At 39.3% G+C, this 18,510-nt stretch overlaps 1 protein-coding gene across 1 annotated transcript in view; it reads left to right on the top strand.

Annotated features, from left to right (window-relative positions):
• The window catches only part of LOC144033554 (uncharacterized), a 73,134-nt gene that overhangs the window by 52,827 nt on the left and 1,797 nt on the right, over positions 1-18,510 (top strand). Inside the window, exons 74-100 of the mRNA XM_077541739.1 lie at positions 797-933; positions 1,737-1,862; positions 2,840-3,019; positions 3,565-3,789; positions 5,214-5,340; positions 5,476-5,675; positions 5,871-6,083; positions 7,243-7,388; positions 7,479-7,606; positions 7,769-7,913; positions 9,020-9,152; positions 9,266-9,418; positions 9,488-9,614; positions 9,691-9,902; positions 10,707-10,869; positions 11,019-11,092; positions 12,691-12,851; positions 12,950-13,064; positions 13,300-13,481; positions 13,573-13,621; positions 14,281-14,427; positions 14,530-14,865; positions 14,991-15,088; positions 15,163-15,239; positions 15,306-15,385; positions 18,189-18,217; positions 18,288-18,410. Coding sequence (XP_077397865.1) covers positions 797-933; positions 1,737-1,862; positions 2,840-3,019; positions 3,565-3,789; positions 5,214-5,340; positions 5,476-5,675; positions 5,871-6,083; positions 7,243-7,388; positions 7,479-7,606; positions 7,769-7,913; positions 9,020-9,152; positions 9,266-9,418; positions 9,488-9,614; positions 9,691-9,902; positions 10,707-10,869; positions 11,019-11,092; positions 12,691-12,851; positions 12,950-13,064; positions 13,300-13,481; positions 13,573-13,621; positions 14,281-14,427; positions 14,530-14,865; positions 14,991-15,088; positions 15,163-15,239; positions 15,306-15,385; positions 18,189-18,217; positions 18,288-18,410 — 3,886 coding nt within the window. The remainder of the gene's footprint in view (positions 1-796; positions 934-1,736; positions 1,863-2,839; positions 3,020-3,564; positions 3,790-5,213; positions 5,341-5,475; positions 5,676-5,870; positions 6,084-7,242; positions 7,389-7,478; positions 7,607-7,768; positions 7,914-9,019; positions 9,153-9,265; positions 9,419-9,487; positions 9,615-9,690; positions 9,903-10,706; positions 10,870-11,018; positions 11,093-12,690; positions 12,852-12,949; positions 13,065-13,299; positions 13,482-13,572; positions 13,622-14,280; positions 14,428-14,529; positions 14,866-14,990; positions 15,089-15,162; positions 15,240-15,305; positions 15,386-18,188; positions 18,218-18,287; positions 18,411-18,510) is intronic.

Raw genomic sequence — 18,510 nt, 5'->3', positions numbered from 1 at the left:
AGCACAATGCGGGCATGCTGCCTCCCCCCCACAGCCCCACAGTCTTAGTATGCACGCCTGTAATAGGTTGAGCACGAGTTGAAAATGGTGAATAAAAAAATCGCATTGGTAGAGGGATACGTATGTGAGTGTGTGATTGGGATCTCATCCAAACAAATTTATGGAATTAGTTTTCTTGTCATGCTGGAACAGAAAATGACTTTTACCAAACTTTTTACACAAAGTTGGCATCATCCATTTATCTATAATGCTTTGTTAAGATAAGAAATTACTATTAAAAATTGACCTAAGGGACTTGGTACAACCCCTGATTCATTATTGTCTCCCATAATTGATCTTTATCAACTTGAGTTCACCTTTTTTAATCTGGGAGCTTCATCAGTGCTGATTAATGCAAAAGGTTATCAGTTTGTTATGCACTTCTAATAAATAAATAAATAAATAAATAAATAAATAAATAAAAATGTCCTTTTAATTATGTTATTTTTCAGATTTAACTACATCCATCTGTTTAAATACCAGACACTAATCATGTTAATAATTTATCACACTTATCAACAATGATTTCAGGTAGGAAAGAGATAAATATCAATATGCAACACGTTTTTATAAATGTCTACAAGTGTGTACATTTTCAAATGATCACTTCTTGAACATTTTGTAAGAAATCGTAATGTCCCATCACTGCTGACCTATTTTTAAGACAGGCCCGTAGGCTGCCCGTTGTGCCCCCGGGCACCATGTTGGTGACTCTTGATTTACCGTTTGTATTTCTGCATGTTCTTCCTTCCAACAGAGCTGGTAGGATACAAGGCATGTGTGCTGCAGGGTTTCTTTGTGTTTCTGGGAGTGCAGATTTCACCCCTCAGGGGTTATTACCTAACCTGACCCAGTGTCAGTGGGGCGTGCAGTGTGCTGGACCATGTCCACCAGGTACAACTTTAATTCATAATAACAGGCTTTGGAGTATGTATACTTGACACATGTGCGCCAGTTTTGCGTATTTTAGATTAGGGGTGTCAAACATATGGCCTGTCGTCCAGAACCGGCCCATCAGGGACTCTAATCTGGCCCGTGAGGACAGAATAAAAACTCTAGTATTTCACTAAAATGAACTGTTGTTGCTAATTTAATCCACTGGAGGGTGCACTGACTACCACTTAAATGACATTCTGAAATTTGGCTGTTACTCAGGATTTGCTGCTAAACTTTAGCACCCTTTTTGTCAATAAATTTGACTCTGCAGTAAGATGATAATAAAAATGATTATTGTCAAAATGTACTTGTAATTATTTGCACAAAAAACAGGAAATATTGTGACTTGTCATTGTTTATAGGTTATTAGGCCATGGACATACTGGTCCAGCCCACTTTATAATAAATTTGGGTAAACATGGCCCATTGATTAAAATGATTTTGACACAGATTATAGATCCCGTAATATGAATTCAAAGATTTGTCCATTATACATGTTGGAAAATAATTGCTGAATACGTGCAGATTACAGAAATATAACCTTACACTGTTTTTCACCATCTCAGTTTTACTTATTTTTGGGTGTGGCTAAAACAACGTCCAGTTATGCATTTGGGTGTCCGGTATGAGTCACCTCTTCCCTACCATATATAGCATTTTGAGCGCCTTTGTGACACGGTTTTAAAATGTATTACTAGTACTAATATTTGCTATTAAGAGTAAATTTGAATTATTTGTTTACCTCCACCCCTTTTTTTTAGGATTCTACTGTCCTGAGGGCACTGAAAAGGCTGTGGCGTGTCCTGAAAACACCATCAGAAGTTACTCAGGCGGAGCCAGCGCACAGGACTGTTTAACATGTCCACCTCGACACTGGTGCCCACCTGGTATTTATGCTCAATATCAACCGCAAAGCATGTACAGTATGCTCTTTAACCCTATTAAGCCAAACGATACAAGACATTTTGAGCCCTCTATTTCATGAGTAATATTCTTTCCCCATTAATTAAAACCCTGACGTATATGATTTGATACATGCATTGCACAGATAATCCATTAGAGGGCAGTATCACTCAGCTGATGGCTTTTCCAGCGACCTTGCAAGATCGCCCCAATTGAGAAAGGAGAGACAGCTATACTAATTAATAGTGGGAAATATTCTTTCAGATTTTTGGAAATACTAATACAGTATATTTGATATGTCTGTTTATTATTATTATTATTATTATTATTATTATTATTATTATTATTATTATTATTATTATTATTATTATTATATTTTTGACAGTTATCAATGTACAAATTTAAAGTATTGTGACCGGATGTATCAAATATGACACAAATTAAGTCATAAGTGGGGAGAAAAAAAAAGTTTTTGTTCATTCAAAAGGACCAACAAATACTCTATTTACAATGAATCAGAATTTCCTCTCATATATTTCATGGTTCAGGCTTTATAGGATAAAATTGCTAATAATGAATTGACAGGGAATGCATGTAGTTGTTAACTAAACTTCCGCCATGAAAACTTTTTAATCCCTTTGCCTGGAAACCAACATAGCCTTTTGCTTGCTGTGCCATGCTGTTAATTAAAGTCAGTCTGCAGCAGGATATGCGGCTGGAAATAGTGGCAAAAAAAATAACTGAAAGCCACCAGAGCGCTATTTGGGAATTATGACCAAGCCTTGGCTCTTCAAGGCAGTACTTGCAAGTGATCAATGACATAATGAAATCAATTCTTCACCCCAGGTGCAAGGAATGTAACAAATGTGCAATGAAATAGTCTTCATCCATCATGAATCCATCCATCGAAAACCATTTACCCCCCTCTTTCCTAAAATTACAGCCTTGTGCTTGCTTACAGGAGAGCCAAGTCCTCGTCTGTGCCCCGCTGGTCATTATTGTAACGGTTTGCCAGGAGGTGACAGTAATGGATGGAGCGGGCCCAAGCCGTGTCCTGTGTACACCTATCGAGCCTCTCCCGGAGCAGGCAGTAAGGGCGACTGCGTTCCCTGCCCTCCCGGTTACCACTGCAACATCACAGGTGCCGCACAAAGCATGGCAGACAATGAGCACCACTCTACCCCTTGAAATGTTAATTAAAGTGGCGGTGGACTTATTCATAATGTTAATTAAAACGGCAAATGCAAAGCAGATACGTTGTGCAATATCTTATAATGAGGTGTAAAATATTGCATGGAGCTACGCGACAATGTGCCTCTCTTTTGCCCGACATTACTCAAACACAATTCAAAGCAAACTGCCTTTCCCGGTTATATTAATTTCAGTTTGTATGCACGCTATTATCCTGCCGCCTGAGCCTGTGGCGGAGATAAGAGTGGAGGAGTTTTAATATGATTGAAGGCACTGAATTTAAAACCCATGTTACCTGAGGTGACACTGATGATTGAGTGTTGGATTTGTAACAGAAAAAATGAAACCATATTGATACCATATCTGGTTCTTTATGTTTAGAAATGCCTGACTGATAGGGAACGCGCCATGTTTTTTGATCGCTCCTATTTCTCATAAACGATGAAAGGGATACAGTATATTCATACCATTATGTCATTTATAACCTTCTGTCAGGACTTTTAGATTATTCCAACTCTCCTTGCCCACCTGGGTTCTGGTGTAGTGGGCCTGGAGCGCCCATCTTCTGCCCAGCGGGCACAAAGAGGATGCTTCCTGGTGCTGCTGAACCCAGTCAATGTGAGCCTTGTGCTGGGGGGACCTACTGCCCAGACCCTCAGGCTACGGGGAAGCCCAACGTGGAGGGGATCCCATGCAGGGCCTCTTACGAATGCCCCATGAGTAGGTTTGGCCGCACCTTCCATAATGTTGCCATTTACTGTACAATGAGATGAACTTCATGACGGAAAGGTGAAATGTGATGACTACAACTTTTAGCCGACTATAAATCTCACATTTTCATCTTCATTTTAGTACAAGGAAACATTTTATTTGTCTATTTTTAGGCAACAACTGTCAACATTTTAGCCTAGTTTAGTAAGCACAATCATTTTGTCCCCTTATATTTTTTGTCAGCAGATAATGTTGAACATTTCGGATCTAAAACTATTTAAGATACATTTTTCTCTCAGCTTTTTGGTGAAAAACAGCTTGACACACAATTATAGTATATCAACAAGTTGCTAATATGGATCCGTGCTACGAGCTAGTAAATTAGCCAGCATTAGTTAGCTGTTGGATTAATATTATTGGAAAGTAATTGGTTACGTTATAACTATAATTTATTTTTTTTAATCTTTCACTGTGAATCCACCTCCTGTTTGTCCCATATGTTTGTTCTTGTTGCACTCGCCAACTGCAGATTTGAAAGGGGGCGTGTCACAGTGACAGATTAGCAAAGACTGGATTTTACAAAAGTCATTTTTCTCTCGATTTTGTTCATGAACTAAAATGTCAGCAGATTTTAGTCCAGATTTTATTAAGTGGAGTACATTTTCGTCTCGTCACCATTAGTTGTTGTTTGTTTTAGTCTAGTTTCCGTCTAGTGAAAAATGTGTGTTGACGAAAATATTTTTGTTTAGTTTTCGTTAGCGAAATTAACACTAATTGGCACTCACCGTGCGGATGAGAAAATAACCGGGGTGCGCATATACAATACTGACAGTACGGCACAACATAACTTGGACTCGGTCTGTAGTGTGATAGGAATCTCCCCCCCCCCCCCCCACAACCAATGAAGAGAATTTAAGTTTTTCCTTTAGATCAGGAATGTCTCTAATGTTTGTCAAATGTCGGCTTGTGAAGCCCTTTGAGACTGTTGTGATTAAGATCTATGTAAATAAAGTTGACTAGACTTGACTTGTGCAGATGCCAACTCTGGAGCTGGCATCAAGGCAGAGGAGCTTGATTCGACTTTGCCGGGGTGGCAAGCTGCTCCGCGTCAACATTTCATCTTTGGAAAAACATTAACATATTAAATGGTGGTCTAAGATGTAGTGCGCCTTTGAGTCTCTGGGATTCGGCAGCGTCGTCCACTTATGGGGATACACTGATAGACTGTGTGGAAACTTAAGAAGGCTTGAATATGGAGGGAAAAAAGGCTAAAATTCTGGTACACTAAGTTTGGGTTCAAACGGGGCTACATAGAGTGTAACTGTAACCTAAGCCATGCAAGCACACAACTCCACACGAGTCTACCATGGTGTTGTTTATAAATTTATTTTGAAATGATGTTCTTCAACAAATAGTTTACGCTCACTTTTTAGGTTCAGCCACAGAGAAGTTGTGCAGATCTGGCTCATACTGTGGACCGCAGACTGCTGAGCCTCAAATCTGTCCGGCAGGTTACGTTTGTGCAGCAGGGTCACGGTCCTACAATCTCCCTGAACAACTGTGAGTACGCTAACCTTTCAATACCCAAATATACCCTCTTTCTTGGCATAGGAAGCATTTTTTAAAGGTGATTGCAGATAAGAAGGGCTTAACAGAGTTAACTCTACAAATAACCTTGTTGCCCGCCCTCCACAGCTGTCCATTTCCCTTCTACTGCCCAGCCAACAGCTCTTCAATGATGTCTTGCGATGGAGGCTCAGTGCCTGTCAACACCAGCGGGCTTAGAGGTTCCAAAAAGTGCTGCTGCAGTGCGTGCGAAGGTGGCACCTATCGACCCTACCTATCAACTGTCTTCAAATGCCTGCCATGCCCTCCAGGATACTTTTGCCCACCAGGTGCGCACATCCAAGTAAAGGACATAGTCAATGTCACTGGTGTTAGTATATTGGGCGGGACAAGAGGCAGGGTTGCACAGTTTGCTATATTTGCTTGAAAAATAATGATGGCGAATCATCTAATGCGCTTTGGAAATTGTCCATATTACACTTCCTGTTCCTATCATAAAGTTGTCAATTGTTTTCATGACATAGGCACAGATGACTACAAGAGCAACTCTTGCCCTCCGGGTTATGTATGTCCATCTGGATCCACACGACCGACACCGTGCCTCCCTGGTTCATTTGGCAACCTGACCAAGGCTCACACACTGACAGATTGTCACCCATGTCCGGCTGACACCTTCAACCACCTTCATGCCCAGAGGGCTTGCTTCCCTTGTGGCAGCTCCTCCACTTCGCCACCAGGTTATTTTTTTTAATCATCCATAACTATATTCCATATTGCCGTAAACTCTTTTAAAATGCTGCCAAAAAAATATCACGTTTGCGAGATACACAATATGGAGAAGTGAAGGAAGTGAAAGTACAGAATTGGCACTCTTTTGCAGCTGTCTATAAGAGTTTGTCACTTGAGCGGGTACAGAGAGGGCCCATTTGGCAGTATCCCTTCTAGTTACTTCTTAAAGTGTTTGAACTCAGTCGACCGTGCTTTTAAGGACATTGTCTTGTCAGTGCCTTCCACAAACTGCTCCCACAAAATTGGAAGTATAGAACCCAAACTATCTTGTTGAGCTAAAGCCAAACAGACACTGCATGGTTTGAGGGGTGGATGGATGTGTACAGTAAAACTTTTTTTTTTTTTATCAGTGTCCTTATTATTCTTTTTTTTTAATTGACTGTGAAAAATCAAGGGGTTCTACTGGCTTATAATGAAGTGAGTGAGATTTTTTTCCAGGTTTCATACATGGCCTTTCCCATTAAATCAGTGTAATGATTTTTTTTGCCATACTAGAATAAAGTGTAATTGCACATCCACTCCAGTAGGTGTCAGTAGCACTCTCATTGTCAGAGATGTGTATACAGCAATTTTATAGACAAATGATACTATTTATAGTCGTGGCGGAGTGTTAACTCTTTTACTGCCACACGTTATAAAAAAAAAAAAAAAACTAATATGACAAAGGCTTTGATCATTTACGTCATCCTTGAAAACGTTTTATTTCATCAGATTTTGTCATGTTTCATTGTAATTTCATACACATTGAGACCATTGAAAAGAGATACAATGCTGCCATCTGCTGGCCATAGAGTGTTTTTGATTCCACAACTCATTGACCAGGCAGTGCGCTCTGCACTTAGACGGTGAACTGCCCATTGATAACAAACAAAAAAAAACAAAAAACAAACAAACAAAAAAAAACATAGTTGACGTCATTTAACGTGTATGGTGGCATAAATCATGATTTTACTAATCGTTATTAAACGTTTTTGGCGGCGAAAGAGTTAAGGGTGAGAAATATTTTCTGTTTCTGTAGTTAACAAAAAATAATTGATAAACACTGCAATAACAAGCTGTGCCCCAATACTTTTGCCTGTGTCATTTATTGTTGCAACTGTCGTGTAGGTTCTTCCTCTTGTACCTGCACTGGCAAAAATCGCTCTTTTCAGCGCTCAGATGGCGCATGCTTGTGCAGAACTGGTTTCATCTTTTATAACGAGTTGGACTTCAAAAGCTCTACTTCTGACAGTGCACTGGATTGCCAGCCCGAGGTTAGTCGTATTCCTATTACAGATCCTGAAAGCAAGTCCGAGGCACCGTACCATGTGGATATCATATTTTCATGTGTGTTTGTGTTGTAGCTGTATAAGAGGTGCGCTCCAGGGCAGGTTAGGCTGGCGGCATCCAGAGAGTGTGTATCACCTTCCCTATATTCCTGTAATGTAACCTGTGGACCACATGGAGGGAATCTGGATGTGGATATGGGCATGTGAATAACACTCTTGCTTTTTATTTGTGTTTTTTTTTTTTTTTACACTCTGTAGTATGTAAAAGTGTTATTTACACGAAAAATTTGGAAATGCTGCAAATCAATTACATGAAGTGACAGTTTTTTTGTTTTTTTTACTGCTACCTTATCCTGATTCCCCAGCTGCCACTGTCAGCGATACGTGTCTGCCGAAGAGCTATGCGACACTTCCTGCCTCTCTAAAATGCCTCAACTTTCAGGCCGTTTCTCTCCAGATGGACATTTGCTCCTCAGCATCAAAGAAAAAGACAGTACAATCTGGGCTCAAGTAAGACTTTAAGCTACCCCTTGTGAGGATAATGCTGTAATTACCATGGAATGTTTGTGTGTGGATCCGTGTGTGTGTGTAAGGATTAGGCAAAAAGTGCTTAACCAGTTTCCCAATTTACCACAGATGTCAATACAGCTCATCATATTCAGGTGGGATCCCTCACGCTTCTCACATTCTGTCAAGACTTTCTACAGATAAAATATGGAGGCTGGGCAGTTTTTGGGGAAATTTGTGACTCGGCAAAGTCGACTAAAGCTCTGCTGCCTTGACCTGGCTCCAGAGTCGGCATGCTGGGGCACGTGTATACTGCCGCTCGATAAATATTCAATCGTATTAGTTTTGAGTCAACAATTAATTCACTAATACATCTCTTTTACCAAAACGTGCAAAGGAATCTGTTATTCCCACTCATGGAAGTTGTGCATGTTTAATGGATAGCACTCACGCATTAACCATTATCAACAAAGGCTAGCAAGCATTGTAGGAAAATTAAACAATTGTGTTTCGAAAAGCTGTAAACGTGAAAGCACATATTCTACCGATTCACAAGGTTTTGGAGAAATTGGTTATGTACTTTGTAGGTTTTGTGGAATTATTCTACCTTTTTAAAGTAAAGAATAACATTCCTTGTGCCCTTTACCAGGTTGGCCTCAGTACAATTTACTGATTGATACACAAGTTAGTTAATTGCGTCCTTTATCGTAATATAATATATTGTATTACAAAATGGACCTTTGTGTTTGAAAGTGTAACGATTTACCTTGAATGTACCTTGAATTTGTGGTTTAGACTGTGGTTTATCGATTCAAGGGTGTCTGGATGAATTTTGTGGCTGTTCACTCTTTGAATAAAACATTAAAAAAATAAATAAAAAAAAACTGCTGGCCAATATGCTCACAATGAAAATATGAATTTAGTGTAATTGGATTTTTAAGTTTCAAAGCTGTCCTTTGTTTTACAATTTTCAAGTCACCCAAACAAGAAGACGTCCTTTCACTTTTATAAGCAAAAATTTATTATTTTTTTCTTCATGTTGATGATGGTATTCAGTTTTACAGTAGTTGTTGGGTCATTTCGTGTTTTGTTTTGTTTTCCCCCCCCAGACTTTAATGGATGTTTTAGGACCAGAGCATCATGCAAAGAATATTGGCAAAATCCATTTGGTTCAGTTTGACTCTCAAGGAGTGTTTGGTTGGATTCCCAAACAAAGACAGGATGTTGAAATGTTTATTTCTGGTGATTTGACTTTCTTGTATCAATAAGCTTTACTCAATGAAATAACTTTTTTTTTTTTTCCAATGATGAGAAAATTATTCTGCATGAGACTGATTTGATTTATCTCTTTTCAGAATCAGTAGATGTCTTAGCTCCCACGCGGAGAAAGAGGCGAACCACAGAAGGTCATGAGGAGGACTTGCCTGTCCTTCCTCGTATTGCAAACCCAGTTGCCTGTCTGTCCACTGGTGACATGCTCATTTTCCATCTAACCATTAACCACACAGGTACACAATCTGCTTTCATTGTTTGTTTGTTAAAATGTTGACTATACTAATTCATTTGGCATCAATAAGATCGCAGTCTCAGCCACTTCCCATTCTATGAGAAAGACCACTTATTCAACAGTAACCCCAGCTGGGATTTTGGGGTCTTCAGACGTGTGCAAACACTCATCAAACAGTCCAATCTGAATAACACCTGGTGAGGCCCTGCAGGAATAACTTCCAAGTGCAGTTCTTAATATTTTAGGTGGATATTCTGTTTGATCTCCTGTCAGGTTTGCCCATGCTTTTTTGGAAACGGGGAAATATGTATTCTTGGACAGCGCTGTCCCCGATTGGAGTTTAGTGGTAGTGGTGAGTGAGGATGGGACACATTGTGACCCGCGGGCCTCGGCCTTCCAGGCTATGACCCCAGCGCAGCTTGTCAGGCATGGAGTCATCAAGCACCACCGACTAAACCTTCTACCGGATTGGGGAACGATTGCAGGTCAGTATCCTGCTGTTTGTGCTACATTTTGTCACGTTATAGTACAAAGTGGTCTCCACTCATGTTATGTTCTGGGGTTGGATCCCCAAAACGCAGACGCAAATAAGATTTGAACTCTTTATGCACATAACATCGAGAGGCATAGAACAAACTTGACTAGTCGAAAAACAATGAGAATCACGAGACGCCAAGCCCCCTTGGGCTGTGGAGATGCACAGAGGAACAGAGGTAATAATCCGACAAAACACACATTTCTCACACAGCTTATATAGACAGTGACTCGATCTGATTGGTTGTGGCTAGACATGTGGGTGACAGGACTGACATGGTATTATCTGATTGGCTGTTGATCAGGTAAAGAGATGAAAGATTCTTGACATCACATAGCTCCTGACGTCACATAGCGGCTTACCAGTTGAAACCAGATGCTGTTACATCAGTTCAAGACAGACACTTGACCACACGGTCATGACCCAACCATAACCCTTGCATGACCCTAGTCATGACAACCCACCTGCACAATGTATTGAAGTTTAATGTAAAAGCTGCTCCCAAAAATCAGCCATTTCAGGAATATTTAATTAATTAATAAACTTTTTTTTTCGTATGGATGGATGGATGGATGGATGGATGGATGGATGGATGGATGGATGGGCCTATTCTAGATAGTAAATAATTCAGACAAATTTGTAGACATTATTTAAGAGTAATGGGCCTTTAAACCTTCTAGAATACATGAAATATTTATTTTCTTACTACACAGTAACAATTTTAGAGCTAGCTCTTGTTGTTAACTGTGTTCAGGCCTCCTGAGTCTGCTTTTAGTGGTCGTGGTGGCCGTGACCACAGTACTTATGGTTCTCTGGCCCGGCAATGCCAAGCTGGTCTGCGATTGGAGGACAAAGCCCCGGTGGCGAAGCCTTGGAGACCCCCCACGTCCTTTGGAGTGTCCATGCAGTGGAGACAGGTGCAGTATGCTATTTTAAAAGCAGGGATAATTCAATTGTCTTTTTGGTCACAAATCAAAACCCCGTCTCTGCCTCATTTAACTACTACAAAAACATGCAAGAAAGCGTTTAATTCCCTATTATTATGGTTTTTGTTTGTCTCCCTTAGCTCATATGGCTCCCCAGGCAGTAGAGGTGTAGGAGAGGGAGCCGAGGCTGAGGAGCCCACTATCTCTAAAGGCGGTAAGCTCATTTTTAAATGAGTGTAGGCGGAATGTGTTGTATGCTGAGTTTGGTAGCTTAATGGAGCTTGAAGATAAATTTGTGACAAATATTGTCATGCAAAGACCGCATTTGCAACTGTCTCTGAACAATGTGAAACATTATTATCCTATAGCCTAAAAACACGTCGTGGTTTATGCAGCGAAGGCCTCGCTAACATGATGTGAAACATGTCGATTGAGAAGTAATCTCTTATACAGGGTGACCAGATGTCAAATTTAAAAACCGGGACACTACAATTTAGCAGAAAATCAACTAGAGACTAAATTCTCACCAGGAACTATTTATAAGAAATTTAATCACTAGTCAACCTGGTGACCGGCCGACCGGTGGTTGTGTTATTGCTTTAGCTAACAGTTCAACAGCGCTAAACAAGTCAACGCACTCACAATTATCAAACCTTTTTTGCAGCTGGCTGTGTCGTTTACCTCGCGCTGGTCCCGCATCGTAACATTGGAAATATGCCGCAGGAAAGGCTCAGCTTGAGTTAGGTTTGACTGGCAACTGCATCTTTAGGCTAGTAGGACTACATTTTCTTTGATTCTTAGAGATGGAAGCAGGAAGTAGTTCTGATGAAAACATGGCTGTTAGCTGTTAGATTAGATGTAGTTATATTAGTCGTATGAATCGTTATGGCAACTGTGTGATTGACATACTTGGCACAATTGGCTTGTTGACTGGACCAAAAAAAAAAGAAAAAAAAAGCTCAAAACTGACTCTGTCCTATTTACAACTAGATGTCGGATTGGGCTTCTTAGCCTTAAAAGCCTTTCTATAATTTCAAAATCCCTTCGAAATATCCCTGTTTCCTCGAGTCTCTGACCACATGCACTGTAAACAAGTAGATGTTAGCCATGGCTGTTACATTAGTAGCTTGACATAAATTGTAATGGAGAGTTACAATGTTATCAATTTGAAGTTTTAACATACTGCCATGTTAATCCCTAAGAATTGAACAGCACCAACTGTTAGTCACACAAAGAGTCTAAATGCTGTAAGAAGATAGCACCAATACAGTATCGATTTGTTTTCAAGGTGAGGCCGGAAACTTTTGGGACATCTTCCATAGGTTATACAGAGAGTTTACAAAAGTTTTTTTTTTTTTTTCTTGGATTTGAAAACTCCCCCTTTAACTATAGATGCTCACTATAGCATGGCAACAACAACAACAACAAATGTAGTGAAGGCCCCAAGGCAGTATCAGTTCAGTAACCTCGTATTGACTATATGTGAAAGCTTCGTCTCCTCACTGTGGTCTTTTGTATTATTCATGTAGCTTGATAGCACATTTTAGTGTCCACTGGCTGCATTAAAAGTCCATAGAGCGTGACCAGGCAGCTTTCCAAAGCTTCCCCCTATTTGATTGATGATAAAGAACAAAACGGCCGGTTATCACATTGAACTGCGGTAGTATTTCTATCGCTCAGTTACCCTCTGTGATTTTAATTGTGGTAGTTATCATTTATTCCATGTACCGTCTTGTGCTGTCTAACTTGAGAGTTATTTTGGAGGCACAGATAAGGTGACTTTGAGTAGCGATAAGCACTGTTTCCATGTAGGATTTGTGTCAGCGTGCTGCGATTTAGAGGAGTTCAATGTCAAGACGTTGTACGACAAACTGGAAGATCAAAACCTTCATGTGGCCTCGCAGCTGGCGCGACATCGCAAAGATACGCAGGAGTTTTACCGGAACATTAATCAACAGGTTGACACCCTACAGGTGAGAGTGTATCATATGTCGCTTGAAAAACACTTTCATATACATGTATATTCCACTGTCCGGTGTTCTCAAATTATAATTGGTGTCTTTTATTTAAGCATGTAATTGAGAAAATGGACGGTAAAAAGCTGAATCTCCTAAAACAACTGCTAGCATCCCAGAATGCTGCAAAGGATAAACCATACGAGACTGATAAAAAGATTAATGACGAAGGTAAAAATTTTTTACCAGTACTCTGATTTTACCTCTAATCATGGGAAAAATATTATACAGTATTTTGAGAAATATTTTTGTAATTATTTGACAATGCCAAATTGTTCTTCTTACTAAACAATTATTATTATATTATTATTATTATTATTATTATTATTATTATTAAATCCATCCATGCATATACTACCATAAATTATGTATTTATTTATTTATGTATTTATTTTTTATTGCCCAGCTGGTGAATCCCCAGCATTACTGGAAGCTGTTCTCAGATCTGTGGAGGCACTTTTATGTAAGATGAACCAAGAAACTTGGCAGACCCAGGATCAGCCCTTTCTTTCACACGTCCACAACCAGCCTTCGGATGCCATGGAACGTGAACAACAAGCTCAGACCAGTAACAACAATACTACACTGGTACAATATCCCTTAGTTAATTTGGTACCATATAACTTAATTACTGAGAAATGAATTTATGAAAGTATTAATTCCAAATGTTCATCTCTAGGTTCAGTCTATCCGTTTGACCCAAACAGAGGCACTTCCCCAAAATGCAAGTAAGAAAGGAACCTTCAAAGTGGTTGGTTAATTGACATTTAAAATGCTAGTTAAAATCCCTTGCTCATGCTAATTTAGTGTTGTAATATTGTGTGAGAAATGTTAGTCACAGTGAATGGGAAACTGCTATGTACTCTCAAAACACTTACATTTTGAACAAGTACACCTCTGAAGTCCCACAAAGCAGAGTTAATGAAGCTTTTGATTGCAATAGATTGACCCTGAAACTATTTCTAATATATCCAATAGGAGAAAAGGTATTCCGAATAAATCACTTTTTTTTTTCCTTTGACCTTAGAAATAGTACATAAATTTTTTTTATTGAAAAATACAAATTAATACAGTGGTGCCTTTTCTAAGTTTCTTTTTAGTCTTTTTTTTTTCTTTTTTTAACTTTCATACAAACTTCAAGGCATCACTGAATGCCAAATTATAAGATATAAGTGTAAAAACCTTACACACAAATTTCATTCTTTTTGAAATATGAAAAATAAATTGTATTCAGTGACAGAATGTGAGATTCAATGTTCTTTTTTTTCCTGTTTGTGGAATGTGTCATGGCAGTATTTTGTGTGCTTTTGCATGGATTACATGCTTAGTTTTTGTTTTTAGATTCTATTGCTGTAAATTGCTGAAAGAAATTCTTTCTTCCTCTTAGTCCATTCACAGAGGACTGCTCCATTTCTCAGTGATGTGGACTTATCCAAGCTCGTCTGCATATCTCCATTGTATAAGACCCTGCAAGAGATCCATCAATCCCTTCAGAATCTCACCCCAGCTGATCCCACTCTGCCTTTCCCCAATGGTAAACAAACACTAAAAACCCATCTCCCTGGTAAAATCACGAAAGCCAACCAACCGGTCCACAACAATCCCAAACAAACTATATTTTCCTGTGTTCTCACAGTGATCTGTAATTCATCCCAAGAGAACCCTGAAGTGCACCTCATTCCAACCGCGCTGGACGGCCTCTCGCCTCAGCACTCTGCAGTTTTCTTATTTGGCTGCCGGGTGATGGAGCTGCTTGAGAAAAGCCTCTCGTTCCCCTCCTCTGTGCTCCTGATGCTGGCCGAGTCTCTCCCACTTTTGCCACCGCGCTCTGATAACAACCTGCTGGCACATTGTAGGGGGGACTTTTATTTTGACGCCAGCCATCAAGTTCTTTATCTGTCCGAGGCTAAGCTAGAGCACGTGGGACATTTTATCGCCACCATTCTTCAATCTATGGCTCACATAGCGTCAGGTGATTGTAAAGATAACGCTGTGCTGTCTGAAAATTCATCTTTGGGACCAATTTAACCACATTTCCAAATGTATTTCTACTTGTACGTGTGCCTCACTTTCTGATTCAGTCTGTTTTTACACCAGGAAACAATGCCCGGAGCTTCATGCAGGCTCTTCATGATTCCATCTCAGCTTTGAGTCTACAACTATTCAGCATGTCTTTCAAACAGAACGCAGCAGAGGTGCGTTGGTTGGCCTTTCAATGTCATGGCTGATATTCGTATGGCTTCATTTGATTGAATCTCTCTGGCCCCAGGATGCACTAAGTGAGGAATTTATCAACATCAGAGTTCCCAAAGGAGCGCACTTTACTGAACATCTATTAGACGCAAGGTGAGCCACAAAAAAAATAAAATAAAATAAAATGCAGAAATAACACGACGAGCTTTTCTCTTTCAGACTGGAAAAATACAAGCATTCTATGTTAGAGCAGCTCTTTGCAAATCTCTCACAAAGTACAATTGAGGAGACTCCGACAGGTAAGAGCCTCCACACAAAAGCAATTGTAGTGCGCCGAGTGAGGGGAAAATAATCAATTTAAAAAAAAAAAAAAAAAACTCTTGAGCCGCCACCATGATGTCCACGTTAAAGCTCTGTAGCAGTAAGTGCTTCTTTCGTCCTAAAATTGATTTTGTATTCTATTGTAACATTATGCAGTTTTAACATTAATACTGCACTCAAATAATTATACGGTTGAAATTGTTTGCACAACAAAATACAAGTTAAAATTTAGACCTCAATGGATGTTTTAAAATAAATATTTTTTAAACATTAAATGCAAATGTATTGTATTTAAAAGATGATTGAGCACTACTTGATAGAGGCAGTGTACTGGATTGAAAAATAAATAAATAAACCACTATAATATCATGCACAATTTTGAACATTTAATTAAATGATTCTCCCACGTACCACAAGAGGGAGCCCGTTTGCCACCATGGTACACAAACCACACATTTTTTTTTTTTTACTTGTTTGACATGATTGTTATATACTGTATTTGCTGACTTAGGCTCACTTGTCCTCTTCATCTTTGAAAACAGAATATATGATCACAACGTAATGAATGAACTGCAGCAATTAGGAGTTTCAAAGCAGGATGTTGGTTTACTAAAACTGTTTTCATCAGCATGAAATTGGCCTGCTGCAATTAGTCAAACAAACCAAGCGTCTCGTCCTCCGCCTCCACGCCTTTGGGCTTCTAGAATGCTCACAGCAGGCAGCAGTGTCAACTTTTCAGCTGCTTTACTTTCAAGTGGATACCTTAATTGTACCCGCCGGGAAATTGATTTGCAGTGCAATCACTGGGCAATTTATTACATACATCACCATCCACCAAGTCTCTGATAAACATATGAATACTTCGTATTCCTATAGTTGATGGGCTGTATTGGAGTGCATGGACCATTTCCTTTGTAAAGCAGGCACATTTGCACTGGCCCATGAAACAATGTACATCTGATGGAAAATGATACAAAACATCCCTAACAAGCATGGATGAAAAGAAAAACAAATTAATTATTGAGGCTACAGTGCAATATGGCTGACATGTTTTCAAGAGTAAAGAATATGCATTGGCTGGGTGAAGCACACTTGCAGTTATATCAGCCTTTAGACCAGGATAGCGAGATGCTTTTAATCATCGTTATAAAACAATGCATGAACAAATTAAAGGGCAAAATAAATAATCCCTTAGAAATTATTAATGTTTCCACACTGGTTGACTTTTTGAAATTGAGACTATTTCGACCATTTTAAGTTACCAAATATATATTTTTTATCGGGAAGCATTCCCACATATGTTATTGTGATTTTTTTTTTTCTCCACACTTTTTTGCCGCGTAACAACTCCCACATAATACTTCCAATTTACATTGTTCAAATTTCAACTCGCTTCAGAAATTCACACCTCCCGGGGTATATATTGTCTGATTCCACACTTTTCCCCATTCATTTTCAATGGGACAGACATTGAACTTTTTTCAAGTGTCACTTTCCACTCCCACTTCCATACATATAACTTATCATCATTACCAGGTGTCTGATACTGCTCGGTGGTGGTAAAGCGCATTGTCCAATAGCCAGGTTAGAATTTCATAATTTATCTCTCAATTGACTTCATAAGCATTCCACATGCATTCAAATCTTAGTATTCAGCTATTAGCATTCAGCTTTCAGCATTCCCACGCAATTTCTCCAGAAATTGCACTTAGTCTAGTTGTCATTGTAAAATGATGAAACCTTTAAATGTCACTGACTTAAATAATCAGAAATAAAAAGGGCGAACATTTGCGAGTGTTGGCAAATGTAGCGGATGCGTGCTCCCGTCAGTGTTCGTTCAAGGTTCGCAAACGTTCGCTGACGTTTTGTATGAAATTTCGACTATGTTCAGAACGAACCCTGACGAGAAATCAACATTCGCTAGCTTTGCACACGTTTGCCCTCATGGGCTTAAAAGAACATTTTCATAGCCTTTATCCTCATTGGGTTTCACGCGTGCTAGAGTCCATTCCAGCTTGTTTGTTTACTTGCCTGATGCTTCAGTTTATCGATTCCTCTTAGAGAAGAAAAAAAAAAAAAAAAAAAAAAAAAAAAAAAAAGAACCAGCACTTTGACCAGTTATCTGCCGCTTAAAGCATTTTGGACGGAAGAGTGAAGTGGAGAAATAAGAGTTGAGAACCGGCCATCACAGAGCATAGGTCTTGTTCACATCTACGGACAATTTAGGGGCTGTCATTGACCTGTACCTTGCAAAGTGCAGTGTGAAAAGGTGTATGTATTAGTTGCCAGTAAATTCCTGTAAATTGGAATACAAGAAACTGTTGTAAACTAGATTACAGTGAATTGCTGATAGTAAATACATTAAGTAACTGTAATTTATATTGAATAAATACTTGTAAAAACTACAGTAATATACTTGAATAACTTTTCACAGTAACTAAATGAGATTTTATAAGAATTAGCTGGCAACTTTTTTGCCCGTTAGCCAATTCTACATTCAATTAGTTGCAGTCCACCTTTGCACAACCTGGAAATCCCCCGCATTGAATGATGGTCATGGACCCTTTCAAACAAATAAACACATCATTTGCAACTGTAAATGGCGGTGTGACCCTATTGGATGTTTCGGGGAGGAAATGATGATGAATGATGAGTTACTATGAGTGGGAAAAATGTACCAATGTATAAAAATGATTATTATATGAAATGTGCGATTCTATCAAACATTGACCAACAATCAGTGTTAAGCCTTCCCATTGCAATTTGCACCTATTTTTGCAGTTGTACCAGAATACGGCACTTCAATGGAGGTATGTGTATGACCAACAAAATGATCTTCATTCCCCAAGCTCATTAAAAGTACCGTAGCTCATTTTCCAGGTGTCCTGTGTGGAAGAGGAGATCGATCGCTTGAACGAAGCCTTCTTGGAGCTCAGCAAGCAGCTGCAGAGGAGACCTCATGTGAGCATGATGAAAAAGGAGGATGAAGACAACCAGGCCGTGGTAAGAAGCTGGATAATTACACACTGTGCATACACATAACATGCTCTATGTAAATGTGGCTTAATGTACACGTGCACATTATGGAGAGATCCAATACAAG

This window comes from Festucalex cinctus, chromosome 13, assembly GCF_051991245.1.
Source record: "Festucalex cinctus isolate MCC-2025b chromosome 13, RoL_Fcin_1.0, whole genome shotgun sequence".
Classification (NCBI taxonomy): Eukaryota; Metazoa; Chordata; class Actinopteri; order Syngnathiformes; family Syngnathidae; genus Festucalex; species Festucalex cinctus.
The sequence above is the reverse complement of the archived record's forward strand: the minus strand, read 5'-3'. Positions and strand labels throughout refer to the sequence as shown.